Below are 15,594 nucleotides of genomic sequence, written 5' to 3'. Positions count from 1 at the left end.
CCAGACCGTACGGCGCGAACAGCCGTCACATAACGTCATCGCCAGTTGGGGGGGCAACGTAGACATGGGCGTCCGCCTACGAAAGGGGTCAGTTACAAAATTATACAAACTTCCTTACAAATTAAATTTTATAGTAATTATTACATTTATCTATTATTATAAATCTACATTTGTGTTGATTTAATATAAAAAAAATTGCTTTGAAAAAAAACAATCAATGTATATTTTATGAATTGTTTGTATGTAATTTGTATATTAAAAGTAACACATATTTGTCAGCCGCATTTTAATTTAATTATTGTATTATTTTTGTGAAATAATTTGTAATATTTTTTTTTTAATAGAATAAATAAAATCATATAAATATTAATACTTTAAAGTTAACATTTTTGCAAGCAGCTTACGAATAGTTTGAGCGTCTTTTTTATTTTTTCTTTAAAGCGCTTAGCGGCAAAGCTTACAGCTGCGCACTGGGCTTAAGTTTAGCCCCCTTTTTAAATTGACAACGCCACTGCTTGCTCAACATACAGAGGCGGCCGACAACTCTGCTGCTGCTTGTTTTATTTTTTGTTTTGGCCTAACGACGCTTTGCGACTCGAGTACGAATTTTATCGCCCACGATTTGTGATGTTGGGCTGTTGCTTTTGTTATTTGTTTGTTTTTGATACCCTATCCTAGACACTAATACCAGCAAACACACAGACACACACACGCACGCACACAAGCGTACAAACAGGGGCTACTTGAGCCCACAGGGGCTGATTGCAGTTGTCGCCATGGTTAGCTTTTAACAAATAACTAAACTAACTAATGTTCCAGATGCGTTTGTTTGCTTATAAGCCCCCTCACACACACACACATACACACAAATAGTGTATCTCACACATACACAACAGCCCCAAGTCTCAATCTCTATGCCAGGCCTAATCCCTAGAGAAACCAACGACAAAATTAAATATACATAAATTCATAAACTTCAGCATATGTACATACTTATGCATTTATACAGTTATATACAGACATATGCATATAGGTATATACAAATTCAAATTTTATATAAAACAGCCAAGTAAAAAATGTTATTAGCTTCAACATAGTGAACTTCAAATTAAAGTTATAAGTATTTTATTTTAAGTAAAGATTCTTTTCGAACTTTCTGCAAATACATAAAACTTAAATATAGCATTCATTTTCAATGATTTTTATTATCTTTTTATTACTATTTTATTAATATGTTATATACTTTGCTATATACTCTGTCAAAATATATACTTTGTCAAAATAAGAAAATTTTCTTTTATAATGCAAGCTGCAGTTTAAAAATTTCCCCCACTTAGATTATAATATTCAAGTTCAGGTTGACGAGGGTCATTAAAAAATACCCCTGGAAAATACTATAAATTTACACATTTTATATACTTGACGTCTAATACTTAATAAATATGACCTTTGCCTACTTACAAATTATAATTTAAGCTACAAATATGTAGAAATTAATGTGAAAAGTGATTCCCCAAAATAGTGAAATCTGGGGGCTGATATCATTGCCTGAGATCAGCTCAAGCTGTAAATATATAACTCATGCATATAGCTATTCCAAAATATGAAACTATTTGCAGATAAGTTTAAGAAAATTACACTCTGGTGGAGTTAATTCTTCTGTACTTCAATTTAATGTTTTATTTTTTAACTGCAAATAATAAATATTATTTGTTCAGACTTGCCTAGAAGTTACTACTGATAAAACAAAAATTATAGTTAAATATAAGAGCCAAAGATCTTGAATCCATAACGTTTTTTTCTATATGAAATATCCACTTGAGTCGATTGGTCAGGGAGCTGTCTCGATTGTGCTCGGAAATCGGGTTGTCGTTGCCTTTCGGGCTGCTGCCACAGTCAACTGTACTAAAGATAGATGCAAACATGAACACGTTCTTACACACAGATACACACTCACACACACACACAAAGACGCAGCAGGCGTAGTAGCATACAGGAAACGTGAACGTGGGGGCAAAGCAAAATGAAGGAACGTACAAACGGGCGGGCGGACATGGGCATGGGTATAAGTGCAGGGCGCAGGCAAAGGCATAATATGTGCTCTGAAACCTAACACTCTGCTTGCCTTGCTGCGAATATTAAAATACCCACTTAAGACCGGCAGTAACAACAACAACCAATGCTAAGTAGTACCCTTAAAAAACCAGACAGACAGACGGTACGACTCCTAAGCCCATCGAAAACGATCAACACAGAGACATTGGCGCCCACATCGGGACTCTTGAGACTCTCAAGTATAGATACTTGAGTTAACTACATGGCTGCAACAGTGTGTTAACATTGCTGTTATTATTAACATGCGTGACATTTAGGTTAGGTTAATCCGGTAGGCCACCTTACAGTGGCCTCACATAAACCATCTTTGGTCCTTAGTGTTGTTTAGTTCATACTAAATGTTGATGCTTTTAGCAAACTTCAGCAGCGAGCCAGGACTTAGGCTTGCTGCTGCTTTTAGTGTGGGTATCTCGTACTCGTTTAAGTATTTTATACGTGTTCTCGCAAGTGCCGGACACTTGCATAGCAGGTGTTCTAGGGTTTCCCTGATCCCTGGTTCTTTACATTTCTTGCAGCCGTCCTCTTCTATCAGGCCCAGCTTCTTTGCGTGAGACGCTGATAGACAGTGTCCCGTTCGTATTCCTAGCAGAAGCCTACACTCTTTTCTTTAAAGGAATCTGGTGAGTTTATCATTTCCTGAGTAGCACATTATTCTTGCCGTTTCGCAGTTGGTTGTGCTATTCCAACTTTGTTCTGGCTCGGTTGTTGCTTTACTCTCCATATCGCTATACATATCGCTATATAGAGATCTTAACGGAATTCTGATTTACTCCTCAATGTTTCGTCTACCGCATCTACCGTCTCGTTGCCTTCTATACCTTGGTGGCTTGGTATCCAGTAGATACACACTTTCTTTAATGTATTTAGTTTGTCCATCGCATCCTTGCAAGCCATGACATTTCGGGATGCGATGTGTGCTGCTTGGATAGATTTGATAGCAGCTTGACTGTCTACAAAGAAGCTTATACCGTAGCTGCTGTTGGATCGCTTCTTCAGCTTTTCTTATAGCGAATATCTCCGCCTGAAATATGCCGCAGTAGTTAGGTAGTTTGTGCGAGACCCTCAATTCCGGCCTCGCACAGTATCCATCTACCGTCACTTGTTTGCGTGACATTTACTAAAATTCATTAATTTGTTGTATTAGTAAAACAATTCTTGGCATACTTTCAAATACTTAAGCTGCGCGCCAAGCGTTATACAAATTTGAGCAACGATAAGCGCAAAAAATCGATAACTCTGATTGGCTCACAATTTTCGGTAATTTTTAGTATTTTTGCAGCGGCCGCTGTTATTTGTTGTGCTTTTCAACAGCGGTCACACTGGCGGCCAGCCAGCGACGTTTTTTTTGTTAAAATTAATCAAAAATTGCAACAAACAATGTGCAAACAATAACGTGCGCATAATAAACATAACAGCGAAGAAAATAACAGCCATGATGGCAAACAAATAAAAATACTGCGATGTAATATAAGCTTAGACGAAAAGTGAACAACTTCCAATGGAACTTAAACTATAGATGTATGTACATAAATATATATGCATGTGTGTGTGTATATGTATGTAAATTGACAAATTGTTTTGGTCAAAATATAGTATACAAAGCATAAACAATAAACAGCACAAGGACTGCCGCTGGGAAGCAGCAACAACAACAACACGCACACACATATTAATAAATACAAACAAAGGAGAGAAATTGGGTCGCGATTTTCCTTCGAGCTGTTTTTGTTATTATAATTTGATATTTGTTATGGCAACACTAAACGCATGCTTGGGTAAGTTAACAATAAGAAATATGAATTATAATTATGTTCAATAAATGTATGTATGATTTATATAATAATTGTATGAGCTTCCTCAGATATTCAATTACTTGTATTTTCTTTTCAGTGTAAGGTGCAGACTTTGGCAATAGTTGAACCCTTGCTCCTTAACGAATACTAAGCCAGCAGCCTTTGGCCATGAGCGTTGTTGGCAAGCAACTCAATCCGGTGGCTGCCACTTCCTCCTCCTCTTCCGCTGCTACCAACAGCAGCAATAGCAGCGTCAGCGGCAGCAATGAGACCAATGCAGCAGTTAGCGCCACAGCAGGCGCCAGCGCCTTGACTAACGCCAGCAAGGACTTGTCTGTGACGCCCGAACATGTACTCCATCTGACCAAGATAACAGATGACTACTTATGCTCGGCCAATGCCAATGTGTTCGAAATTGACTTTACGCGTTTCAAGATACGCGACCTGGAGAGCGGCGCCGTCCTCTTTGAGATTGCCAAGCCGCCCAGTGAGCAATTCCCGGATGGCTTATCCGTTGAGGATACGATGCTGGCTGCGGCCGAGGAGCTTACACTAGATGACACTGCCGATCCCAATGCCGGGCGTTACGTACGCTATCAGTTCACGCCCGCATTTCTCAATCTCAAAACTGTTGGCGCCACGTTAGTTACAAATAATCATTGATTTTAAATATTGTATTTAATGGTTTTGTATTGCAGCGTGGAATTTACGGTGGGCAGTCAACCCGTGAATAATTTTCGCATGATTGAGCGTCACTTTTTTCGCGATCGCTTGCTTAAGACTTTTGACTTTGAGTTTGGCTATTGCATTCCATATTCCAAGAATACATGCGAGCACATTTACGAGTTTCCTAATCTTCCACCAGACCTGGGTGAGTATACAGCCTATTCCACTGACCTGAATCTGAGCTGCTGCGGATACTGTGTCAAGGCTATAAATGAACTATGAACTGCATGCTCCTCTCTCCCCAGCTGCTCTAATTAAAGTTCATGTAACCGTTAACAAGTGGTTCGATTTTTATTAGAGATTTTTAGTTTTATAAACAATTTTCTATGTTTGAATTTATAACTCAGAAAAAAATATTGAAGATTAAAGAATAGGAAAATCTTTAAATGAAGATTGCACCAGGACTATATTTTTTTAAAAAGTTTCTTTAGCCAAAAATCGTATACAGTCTTTTATAAAAAATGTAGGAAATACAAAATATTGTGGAATTATACAATATTAACATGGATCATAGTACTGATAATAGTTTTGTAAAGCTTTCAATAATGTATTGAGCAAAGGAATTTTATACTTTATATAATTTTTTACAGTCACAGCTTGACACTTAAAATTTGGAACTCAAGACTAATTTGTTTGTTTTTGTTTCTTTTCTAGTTGCTGAAATGATATCGAGCCCCTTTGAGACGCGCTCGGACAGCTTTTACTTTGTGGAAAATCGACTCGTAATGCACAACAAAGCCGACTACGCCTATGATGGCGGTATTATACTCTAAACGGAGAGCTAAAGAATTGAAACAACAACTATAATACCTAAAAAACAACAAGCAACAAGAACAAGATCTAGTAAAACTAAACATTAGCTACTAAAACACACACACACAACATACACATACACATCATACCAAAGCATTACAAAAAAATATCAGATCAATTCAAAAAAAAAAAATCCATTTTAGCCTTAGCACAAAAAATGTTTTACCCACCATTCCTGTTTAATGTATTTATTATTCATAAACACACACATTAACATTTACACACACACACACATAAAACGCACGCAAATTGTGTTCAATAATGAAAGAATTTTTGTAAGAGGATCAAAAAACAAAAAAAAAATTTATGTTTAAGTGCAATGTGATTTCTTCCCTTGATTTGTATTTATTTATTTATTGTATACTTAAGTAACTTATACATATTACGAATATATATATAGATATACTATATATATATTTGACATATACACATACACACACATACATATACATATATACACAGAAACATGCAGCGTACTTTTGAAACAAATGCCGCATTAGCAATTTATTTGAAACAAACGAAAACGCTTCGATTCATTTTTTACTGATTTTGATTTTCCATTTGATGAAGACCGAATAAAAAAACTGAAACTTTAACTTTATATGTATATTGCTATCTCATTCTAATTTGTGTTTAACAATAAAATTTGTCAGTTTCTATTCGTTTAGGAAATTGGTAACAAGTCCTAAAAACTCTTCTGGCGCCTCCACATGCACCAAGTGTCCAGTGTAGAGCCAATGCAGCGTTGCATTTGGAAAGAATTGTTTCACCTGTGGCCACTCATCGGGTCTGGAGCAGCATAAAACAAGATTTAAATGAAGGCAGCTTTGAGAACTCGGTGGACTTACGTCATATACTTGGAGCGTATGCCGCAAATAAATGTTGTGGGTCCCTTGTAAGGCTTTAGATTCTTAATTACAGACTCATAGTGTCCAAATCCGGTGAGACTATTGCGTAGCAGCTCCACATTGCAGGCCCAGCTGAAGCTGTAAGTCGAAACCAAAAGCAAGCGTAAGGGCAACTGGCGCATAGAAATCAACTCACGCTCCCGTCTCTGGATGCTTGCGTAGATTTAGCATTATAAAGTCTACTGTCTCCTTGTGTATGCGCTTCGACAGCTGCTCTTTGACCTGTTTGCGTCCTTCAGATAGCGGCAGATCGGGCGACACATCAATGTTCAGCATGGCATCAAATATATCCGTCATTTCGCTAAAATCTTTGGGTATGGACACTGGCGAAATATCCAACACTATTAGACGCTCCGTTAGCTCCGGCTGTAATATACTTTGGTGAGCATATTATTAAAGTTAATAACAATTTATAATTTACATAGGATAGTGCAAAATGCATAGCTGTGCGTCCGCCCATGCTGTGGCCCATGATGCACGTTTTGCTTATAGAATTTTCTTTCATTAAGTGCAATATATCCGCCGACATGTGCTTCGTATCATGTACAGTGGTGTGTGGACTAGCGCCGTGATTGCGTGCATCCACAGCATAGATCTGTTAAAAACATAATATTAATTAGACGCTTGACTTTTGACTGAGGCAGAAGAGGGGCATAAAAATAAAATCAGAGCATGTGCCTACGCTTCTTTTTGTCTTCTGGGTTAGCGCGCGACTTAGTCCACGCCAGTTCTGCTTGGAACCAAACATGCCATGCATGGTAATAACTGGCGTTAGGCCAGTATCCACATTGGAGCCCTCGAACTTATCAAAGGCCATCTGAATGGCACCGCTCTGGGCAAATTGACGTTGTTGTTGCTGTTGTATAACTGTCCCATGCCGCAGGTTGTGTGGCAGGCACAGCTGCATGCTTTTCTGCACTGCATTATACAGTTGTCTGTTCGGTAATTTTCCATAAAACTGCTGCATGTTGTCAGAGCTTGCAAATAATAGATAAGAAAAAACTTGTTGCAAACAAAGTTTTTAAAAATCAGCTGTTAAAATATCGACTGACAGCTAAGCATCGATACCATCGTAAGCGTAGCCCAAACTGTGTTGTCCGAAATGTTACAAAAAAAATTAATGTTTTGAGTAAAATGTAAAATAAAAAAAGTTTATATTTATTTAGATTAATATTCTAATGCATTTTGACAGTAAAAGCATGAGTAGCGCCATTTGCCTCTCGCCTTAGTCAATGTTTTTCTTTTGTCGAGTTGGCAGCTCATTTGCATATCGATATTTGTGTGCATGGAAAATCTTTCAAGCAACGCTAATATCGATAGTCGTACGATAGTTTTAGCGGTTTAGCTGATATTTCACATCTCTAATATTTTCTGCAGTTGCGGCGGCTTCGTTTCTGACAAATATAATCTTTCCAAATAAATTGCTCGCCGTAAAACTAACTAAATTTATATAAACATTAGGTAATTGTGCATATTTAAAAGCGTGTTATGGTACTAATAGTGAGTTGTGATATTTTAGGTACGCACAGCGTTAACCAAGGAGAAATTGACGAAGGCACACGCATTCACATACGCACAATTTCACATACATTAACACACACATACACACACGCATTCGCAGCACACAACACAAATACAAACACAGAAGCCTGCTGATTAAGCATTGCCGAGTGAGAGAGAGAGAGAGAGAGAGAGAGCCCAGCGGCCTGCAGCAACTTTTCTATTTGGGTAAGCAGCAACAACGAAATTGTTTAAATTACAAATGCTACCAAACAATTGATATATACAAATATATATATATTTTCAAGTATTCTATTTTTCCCCTCCAACACTACGTAAGTGCAAAATAAAAGTGCTTAAAAGAAAAGTAAACGAGAAAACGAATGTAAAGACAAAGTATTCTGTAGACTGTGAAAAGTTAAACAAAAAGTTGTGCTTGCAAAAGTCTGCATAAGTATAACCTCTACCTTGAGTTCAGTTCGGTCGCGAAAAGTGCGAGAAAAAAAGTAATAAAAAAGGAGCTCCATATGCACTGCAGATGTGTGTGTGTGTGTCCTTGTGTATATATATGTGTGTGTGTGTGTGTGTGTTGTGTTGTGTCTCTCACTCTTATTGTTTTCACTCTGTACTCTAGTCTCTATGTGAGAGAGAGAAAGAGAGCGAGAGGGGGAGAGCACGAGTCGTTTATTATGTTTTTGCATTGTAATTGTTTATTAATTAAATCTTTGCTCTCGCTCTCACATGCGTACGCGTAAAGTCGTTAAATAAAAAATTAAAAAAAAAAATACCGTAAACAGTTAACACACACATACCAACAGTAAAAAGACTGTCGCAAAAAAAAGTATAAAAATTAATACAAATTAAAAAAAAATAAAACAATGAAGGTAAGAATTCAATCAATGGAACAGCAAACTTAACGTTTAAAAGAACATTTATTACTGTCCCCAAAATATAAAAAAAAATCTATAAAAAAATATACATTTAATGCACACACCTAAATATTTAGAAGTAAGCCTTGAAAACTAGTTCAAACTGAGGAAAACCTTTTAATATAAGGAATAATTTATAAATTTTGTTTTAATTTGATTTGAATAGTCATTGTGGTCTGTTTGCAATATTTTCGTCCGAACGCAGTTATATTTTAATTCATTTTTAAAGCAGTTAAGAGTTTTTGAATTTATAAAGAGTTGCCTAATATTTGAATTTATCAAAGCAGTCTAACAAAATAAATAATTAATAATTTTTTTTTATTTAATTGAACTGTAAATTATTCGGTTTATCGAATTTAATGGTACTTTTACTTAAGTATACTATACATGCATATTATATAATTTAAACAACAATTCGATGCCTTGTTGCTAATCCTTTGTGAATTCTTCACAGAAAAGCAAAGTCAGCAATAGACTAAAGAACGCACATGGGCGTCAGGATGGAATCGGATGATTCGGCTTCCAGTTCGGGTTCCAATTCGTCAAGCTCATCACCAACAAATTCAAGACCTGCCACGCCTATCAAAGAGTTAGGCGACGGCGGTGGCAGCGCCGATGGCGGCGGCGGCGGCCACATTGAAAACGTTGGCAACGTTCAAGCGAATCCACTTGGACGTCGCCTCTCGACTAGCAGTTCCTCATCCACGTCCAGCTCGAGCTCAAGCGCCAGCGTTCGCTCTAAGAACAAAAAGAAAAGCTCGAGCAGCAGCAGCGGCAGCGGCAGCAGCGGCTCCAGCAGCAGCAGCTCCAGCGATGAAGAAACCGATGGACCCAGCAAGTCAGCTACGCCCATCAATGTGGCCGCAGAGGCTGCACAAGTTCCAGAAATCACAGAGTCCAAGGAGCAATCACAAAGCGAAAAGCAGCAGCAGCAGCAGCAGCAGCCGCAGCAGCGCAGTCCTAGTCTCAGTCGCAGTGGCAGTCGCAGCCACAGTCGCAGCCGCAGCCGCAGCCGCAGCAATAGCCCCGAGCAATTATATAATCAGGCAGCAGTCGATCTAAACATCAGCCATGAGGATCTGAGCGATGTTAGCGACATAGAAACGTGCGAGAAGCGTGCTCCATCCAAGAACTCAATGCACGCTGATGGCGATGAAGATGATGAGGAGGGCGCGCTGTCCAATGACGAGTCGATGTCGCCGCAGCAAAGCAATGGCAAAGAGCGCGCCGCGGAGGAGAAAGAACAACAACAGATACTGTTCAATGAGCTGGAGCAGAGCGTGAAGGACTCAAAGGTGGTTTAGCTAATAAAAAAAAGACTTTTCTCATAATTGATTTAAACTGTTATATATCTTATATTACTCTTATAATTATAGTTCTTAAATTTTCTATTTATTTATACTTTGCTCTGCTATGATTTATATTTTGTACTATAATATGTTTATCTTTAATTGCAGCCACCGGAATGCGCTAATGGTCTAATTGATCTGGTCAAGGGCGACGATGACGATGCGCTGGACTTTGAGGCCGAGGAGGGCGAATGCCCAGAGCTCAGCAAGGAAACTGACGCCGATCTGGAAGCTGATGCTGATGAGCAGCAGCAGCAGAAGCAGCAAAATGCAGCAGGCGGCGGCACTGCCAATGGCAATGCCAACAACAACGAAGCCAATCAAAAGTCGAGCACAGATCAAACGGATGATGATGAGGAGAACAGCGGCACAGGGGATGGCGCTGCACAAAAGAAAAAGAAAAAAGACGACGAGGAGCTGGAGGAGGGCGAAGTATCGGATGAGGATGAGAAGCGACCCGAGGAGACGGAACCAAAGCCCGTCTGTCGCTTCTATACGCGTGGCCAGTGCACCTGGGGCATGAGCTGCCGCTTTCTGCATCCGGGCGTTACCGACAAGGGCAACTACACCATGTTCGAGAGTCTGGTGCGGTCGGTGCCGATGGGACAGGCTGGTGCTGCAGCTGGCAGCGGCGGCGCTTCGGGCGCCAGTGGAAGTGCAACGCGTGCTGGTGGCAGCAGCGCCTATGGTGCACATGCTGGCAGCGCCGCCGCTGCTGCTGCGGATTATCACGATTATCGCAACGAGCGTCCGGCCATGTTGCATCATCGAGGCGCCGCCGGCTTGCATCATGCCTATGCCGCGGCTGGCAGTGCGGCAGCTCATCATGATGCACGCGCTGGGCTGCTCATCAACGATGTGCCCGTTGTGGTGGAGAATGCCTGGGAGCGTGGCCTGCGCACCGCCAAGGAAATGATGCGCAAGGCGAGCAAGCGCAAGGAGCAGGACATGGACTTTGAGGATAAGAAAATGAATCTAACACTGTCGCCCGATGAGCTGGAAAAGGATCCGTATTATATGAAAGATCGCGCCAGTTCGCCCGGCGTGGTCGTGCGCGGCGGACCTGGTCCAGCTGGTGTGCCCGATCTGCCACCTGGCGCCGCTGCCAATCCTCATGTCAATCCACGTGCACTGCTGCCCGCGGTTTACTCCATGTATGCGCCGCCAGATCGCTATCGCTACATGCCCATGCCCTACGAGGATGTCGATGTCTATGGACGCATGGCTCGCTATCGGGAGCTGCCGCCACATCGCATGCCCCAGTATGAGGACGATCGTCGCTTGCGGCCAACGCGCGAGGTCATCGTGCAACGTGTCGAGGCTGTCGGTCGTGGCGATGAGTGGAGTGATCCTTGGATGCGCTCCAAGTCGATGGGCCGTGGCGGCTCCTATGACCGCGACGATCGCCGTCGTCGCGATCGTCGCAGCTACAGCAGCAACTCGTCCTATTCCAGCTCCAATAGCTCACAGAGCGACACCAGCTCGGACTCGTCGCGCTCCAGCAGCGGCTCCGACCACAAGCGTCGCTACAATACAAACAAAATGTTATCCGCCTCGCGTCGCCATGCGGCACGTCCCGCACGCTCGCCCAGCCAAATACCCAGACGACCCAGACGTTCACCCAGTGAGTAAAACACTTTAAGCTAAGCTTAGAGATTAGTTCATTAGTGGAAGCGAAGTAGTTAGAGTTCGGATAAAGTCCATGGAATGAATTGGAACAGTTGATCTGAGAATAGAGATTTTCTTACGAATTCTTTCTCAGTGAAATTTATGAATTATTTTCCAGTGAAACATAGACATTGAGAATAGTGGAATAGAAATTATGCGCAGCTGAGAGAGAGTTGAAAAGTAGTGTGCCTAGTTTAAATGGAATATTTAATATAATCTATAATATTTCTGAATATTTCGATAGACATTTTATTTTATTTATTAGTATAGTATGAATAGAACATTTAAAGCTTAATAAATAGACATCGAGAATAGTGGAATAGAAATTATAGAGAGAGAGAGAGAGAGAGAGAGAGTTGAAGAGTAGTGTGCCTAGTTCAAATGGAATATTTATATTCCAAGTACTATATTTTTTAAGGGACAAATCTTTAAGCGAATTCAAAATATTTGAAACTTTTTACTTTACCAATTTCAAGGCAATGTTAAAGAAATTGTTTAATTAAAGTAAAAAAGTAAATTACAAATATTACTGAATAATGCGATACAGAAAAAGAGAAATTCATTTAGTATATTATTTATATTATTGCAGTAATATAAGTTTTGATTTAAGACTGGCGCACTTTTTGAATAGCATATAGATAATTAATAGCATGTAGATTGAAAAGCTCTAAAAGCTCATTTATCCTTTTTTTTTGGAGGTTAATTCAACTCACTTGCTCAGCTGCTCACTCACTCAGTTGCTCTCTCTGCTACGCAGTATAAATTTAACCGTAATTTATTACGCATAACAGGTCTAGCTGTTTTTTTTTAAATGCATACGAAAATTATAATTATTTGCTTCATGCGTTGCTCTGCTTTAAATTATAAATAATTTGTTTATATACAAGCAGAGCGCGTGAGCGTAAAGAGTAAGTGCGCAATAAAGAGCAAGTGAGCAGTAATGAACAATTAGGGATGAACATGTTCAGTTGAACAGTCCAGCTCTAGTTGGGAATTAGTTCCTTTTTTAGAGGGACTTTTTTCTCAGTTGTGATAGCAAATTGAAAATTGGTATGTGCAACAAAGGTGAATAGACAAGCAAAACAAAATAGAGAAATGTGTGTATAAATATAAAATTGTAAACTTTTCATTTAATAATGCACAACTGCTGCTGTGAGCATGAAGTGAGTGAATTAAAGTTGCAGCAGCTTAGCATGTATATCATCCCCCCGCTCCGCCCCCCATGTATATTGTTTGTTTTTTTAAGTGCGTTTTTGTTTGCTTTGCAGAGGGCAGCACCTCGCCTGCATATAAACGCGCAGCGCCTGAGAAACGCAGCGCAGGCATGAGTAGTCCTGCGTCCAAGCGCAAGAAGCTGTCGTCGCCGGCGCCCAAGAAGTTCGACAAGCTGCGTCGACGTCGCAGCTCCAGCTCCTCAGACTCGGGTAAGCTTGCTCTAAGAGCTGCCTTATTGAATGTATAATGATTTGCTTTGATTTGCTTAGACTCATCAGACACATCCTACTCAGACTCGGAGTCGGGCTCCTCCAGCTCAGACAGCTCGAGCGGCTCACATGAGACGCCACAGAAGCGTGTGCGTGCCACAGACAAGGCGCTCAATGAGCGCAAACTAAACAAGAAACGTAAGTTGCAGCAAATTGTTGCTGTTTTATTGTTTTAACTGTTTTCTATTTGTTTGCAGCAACTGAACAATCGGCAAAGAAGCGTTCACCCATTTCCATTGAGATTAAGAAGCAATCGAACGTGGTGGGCGTCTCGGCGCTTGCCTCGCCCACACAAGCAGCAGCAGCGGCAGCAGCAGCAGCAACAGCAGCAGCAGCAGCTGACTCGGACAAAGAGAAGGACAAAGATAAGGACAAGGATAAGGATGGCAAAAAGTCGCGGCGTGAGGAGTTGCTTAAGCAGCTGCGCGCTGTTGAGGATGCCATTGCCAAAAAGCGTTCCAAGTTAACCTGATACCCCACGCCCCTCCCAACGCCCACGCCCATGCCCATGCCCATGCCCACTAGAGTCGCTTGCCACGCCTCGTACGCCCATACATACTCGCTTCTGTTCTTTATTGTATTTCTATGTTTCGCTTGGCGGGCGACAACCTGTGGCATGCATCATGATGCACCCTCGCGCCCTCGCTGGGGGTTTCCTCCACTCCTCCCCGCATCCTCTAGAGCAACACATTCACATCGCAATCGGATATTGTATCGGTTGTCAGTTCAAAACAAAACAATTTAAAACAAATCAGAATGCATTTAGGTTTAAACTTTTTATCGTCTCCATCGATTATTACGAACTATATAAAAATACATATACATATATATATATTTATATATATACATAAATATATACACACTTACATATTTTTTTTGTTTCTACTTAGGCTCTAACGCCAATTAAGTATGTACACTGATAACTGATTAATTGTATAAATAAAAAATATAAAAAAAACACACAAAACACGAACACAAAATAATATAAAATATGATCGTTTAACACTTAATACTGTTTATAAGCAAATTCGTGCCCGGATTGCCTACCATGTTTCCATTGCAGTGTTGTTGGAAGATTCTATTAAATATAACTGATTACAAATCTATATGGAATAAAATTAAATTGAATTGAAAATGTTTGACAATACATTGGTTTTTATTCAAAAACAGTTTGGACAAAATTCAAAAAGTTGCAAAAGCAAATTCTTACAAAATGCTTAAAAATTTAAATTGATTTTAGTGCGTTTGAAAAAAATTTAGAAAACTCATTGAAACTTTAGCGCGATTTTATTTAATTAGCGCCCTCTATTGGCGCGAAACATTTGTAGCAACTTTTGCTGATTGGAGCTGGTGAGTTTTTTTTAGTTTTAATAAAAAATAATATTCATAGTGCTAGAAAATAGAAAAATAAACAAATTAATTAATTTTAATAAAAAAATAGTTTTTAAAAATTGGAAATAAATATATATAATTAACTTAAATTAGTTACTTTGGTATATTGGTATAGAAGCGCTTGTAAATATTTTAAGCAAAGGATATAAAATTACAAAAATTAAGCAATAATAAAAACTTTAAATAATTGCATTGATTGATCAAAAAAATTAACTTAATATAATAATTATTAAATATTTAGCTTAGGTTACAAATTGCCAAGATTGGCAAATTTTACAACATGCTATAAATTTTATATGAAATTTTGGTCAGCAACTTTCAAAAAAAAATTATTTATTAAATTAAATTTTTTTATTTATTAATTGTTTTATTTGTAATGTACTTAGCTCTAAACTTTCTAAATTCAAAGTTACTTTAAAAACGCCAAGTTTTATTTTAAGTTTATTATAGATTTAGTTTTTGATAAATTTGTTGCAGCAGCTGGCCAAAATGGCAATTGCTTGCCACAGTTTTATATAACTGCGTGTGGGTGTGTGTGTGTGTGTGTGTAATGCGTGGTAATTTTACACCAGCATAAGTGTGCGTGTGTTTGAGAGTGCTTTGAATAAAACCTATTTAGATGACGAATCGCACAAATTTCGTTCACATCAATGTTTGCTACCAAAAAAACGAAAAACACAAAAAAGGAAAATCAAAGGACACGCATGTGCGTTCAACTCGATTTGGACTATATTACATTACACGCTGCATAGAGCAAGTGTGTGTGTGTGTGTGCGTGTGTGTGAGTGTCAAATTTATAAAAAAAAAATATATATATATTTTTTTTACAATTTCTTGTGCTTGGCTCGTCATCGTCGCTCATTTTTTGCAATCACAGACTGGCAAAAAGCTGTCAGAACACATTGTCATCATCAGCG

General features: G+C 39.3%; 3 protein-coding genes across 6 annotated transcripts; 2 read left to right on the top strand and 1 right to left on the bottom strand.

Moving 5' to 3' along the window:
- The first annotated feature begins 3,440 nt into the window (after positions 1–3,440).
- LOC108605918 (protein unc-119 homolog) lies at positions 3,441–5,556 on the top strand. 3 transcript variants are annotated; one of them, XM_017995735.1, is made up of 5 exons: positions 3,441–3,633; positions 3,734–3,890; positions 4,006–4,549; positions 4,607–4,779; positions 5,289–5,556. In XM_017995735.1, the coding sequence occupies exons 3-5, from the start codon at positions 4,077–4,079 to the stop codon at positions 5,405–5,407; spliced, it is 765 nt and encodes a 254-aa protein (XP_017851224.1). In that variant the 5' UTR covers positions 3,441–3,633; positions 3,734–3,890; positions 4,006–4,076; the 3' UTR covers positions 5,408–5,556. The 3 variants fall into 3 exon arrangements, with proteins under 3 accessions (XP_017851224.1, XP_017851223.1, XP_017851225.1); XM_017995734.1 differs by having other exon boundaries at positions 3,709–3,890; XM_017995736.1 differs by lacking the exon at positions 3,734–3,890.
- A 316-nt stretch (positions 5,557–5,872) lies between these two features.
- Positions 5,873–7,490, bottom strand: LOC108605850 (protein ABHD11). Its single transcript, XM_017995660.1, has 5 exons — positions 7,038–7,490; positions 6,777–6,950; positions 6,492–6,721; positions 6,296–6,433; positions 5,873–6,236 (listed from the first exon to the last, which is right to left on the bottom strand). Exons 1-5 carry the CDS (start codon positions 7,320–7,322, stop codon positions 6,104–6,106), a joined length of 960 nt encoding a protein of 319 aa, XP_017851149.1. The 5' UTR covers positions 7,323–7,490; the 3' UTR covers positions 5,873–6,103.
- A 237-nt stretch (positions 7,491–7,727) lies between these two features.
- Positions 7,728–14,102, top strand: LOC108606992 (zinc finger CCCH domain-containing protein 18). 2 transcript variants are annotated; one of them, XM_017997566.1, is made up of 7 exons: positions 7,728–7,816; positions 7,875–8,083; positions 9,239–10,079; positions 10,242–11,757; positions 13,070–13,225; positions 13,286–13,423; positions 13,483–14,102. In XM_017997566.1, exons 3-7 carry the CDS (start codon positions 9,273–9,275, stop codon positions 13,755–13,757), a joined length of 2,892 nt encoding a protein of 963 aa, XP_017853055.1. In that variant the 5' UTR covers positions 7,728–7,816; positions 7,875–8,083; positions 9,239–9,272; the 3' UTR covers positions 13,758–14,102. The 2 variants fall into 2 exon arrangements, with proteins under 2 accessions (XP_017853055.1, XP_017853056.1); XM_017997567.1 differs by lacking the exons at positions 7,728–7,816; positions 7,875–8,083 and having other exon boundaries at positions 9,170–10,079.
- Positions 14,103–15,594: the final 1,492 nt, after the last annotated feature.

Source organism: Drosophila busckii, chromosome X, assembly GCF_011750605.1.
Source record: "Drosophila busckii strain San Diego stock center, stock number 13000-0081.31 chromosome X, ASM1175060v1, whole genome shotgun sequence".
NCBI lineage: Eukaryota > Metazoa > Arthropoda > Insecta > Diptera > Drosophilidae > Drosophila > Drosophila busckii.
The sequence above is the reverse complement of the archived record's forward strand: the minus strand, read 5'-3'. Positions and strand labels throughout refer to the sequence as shown.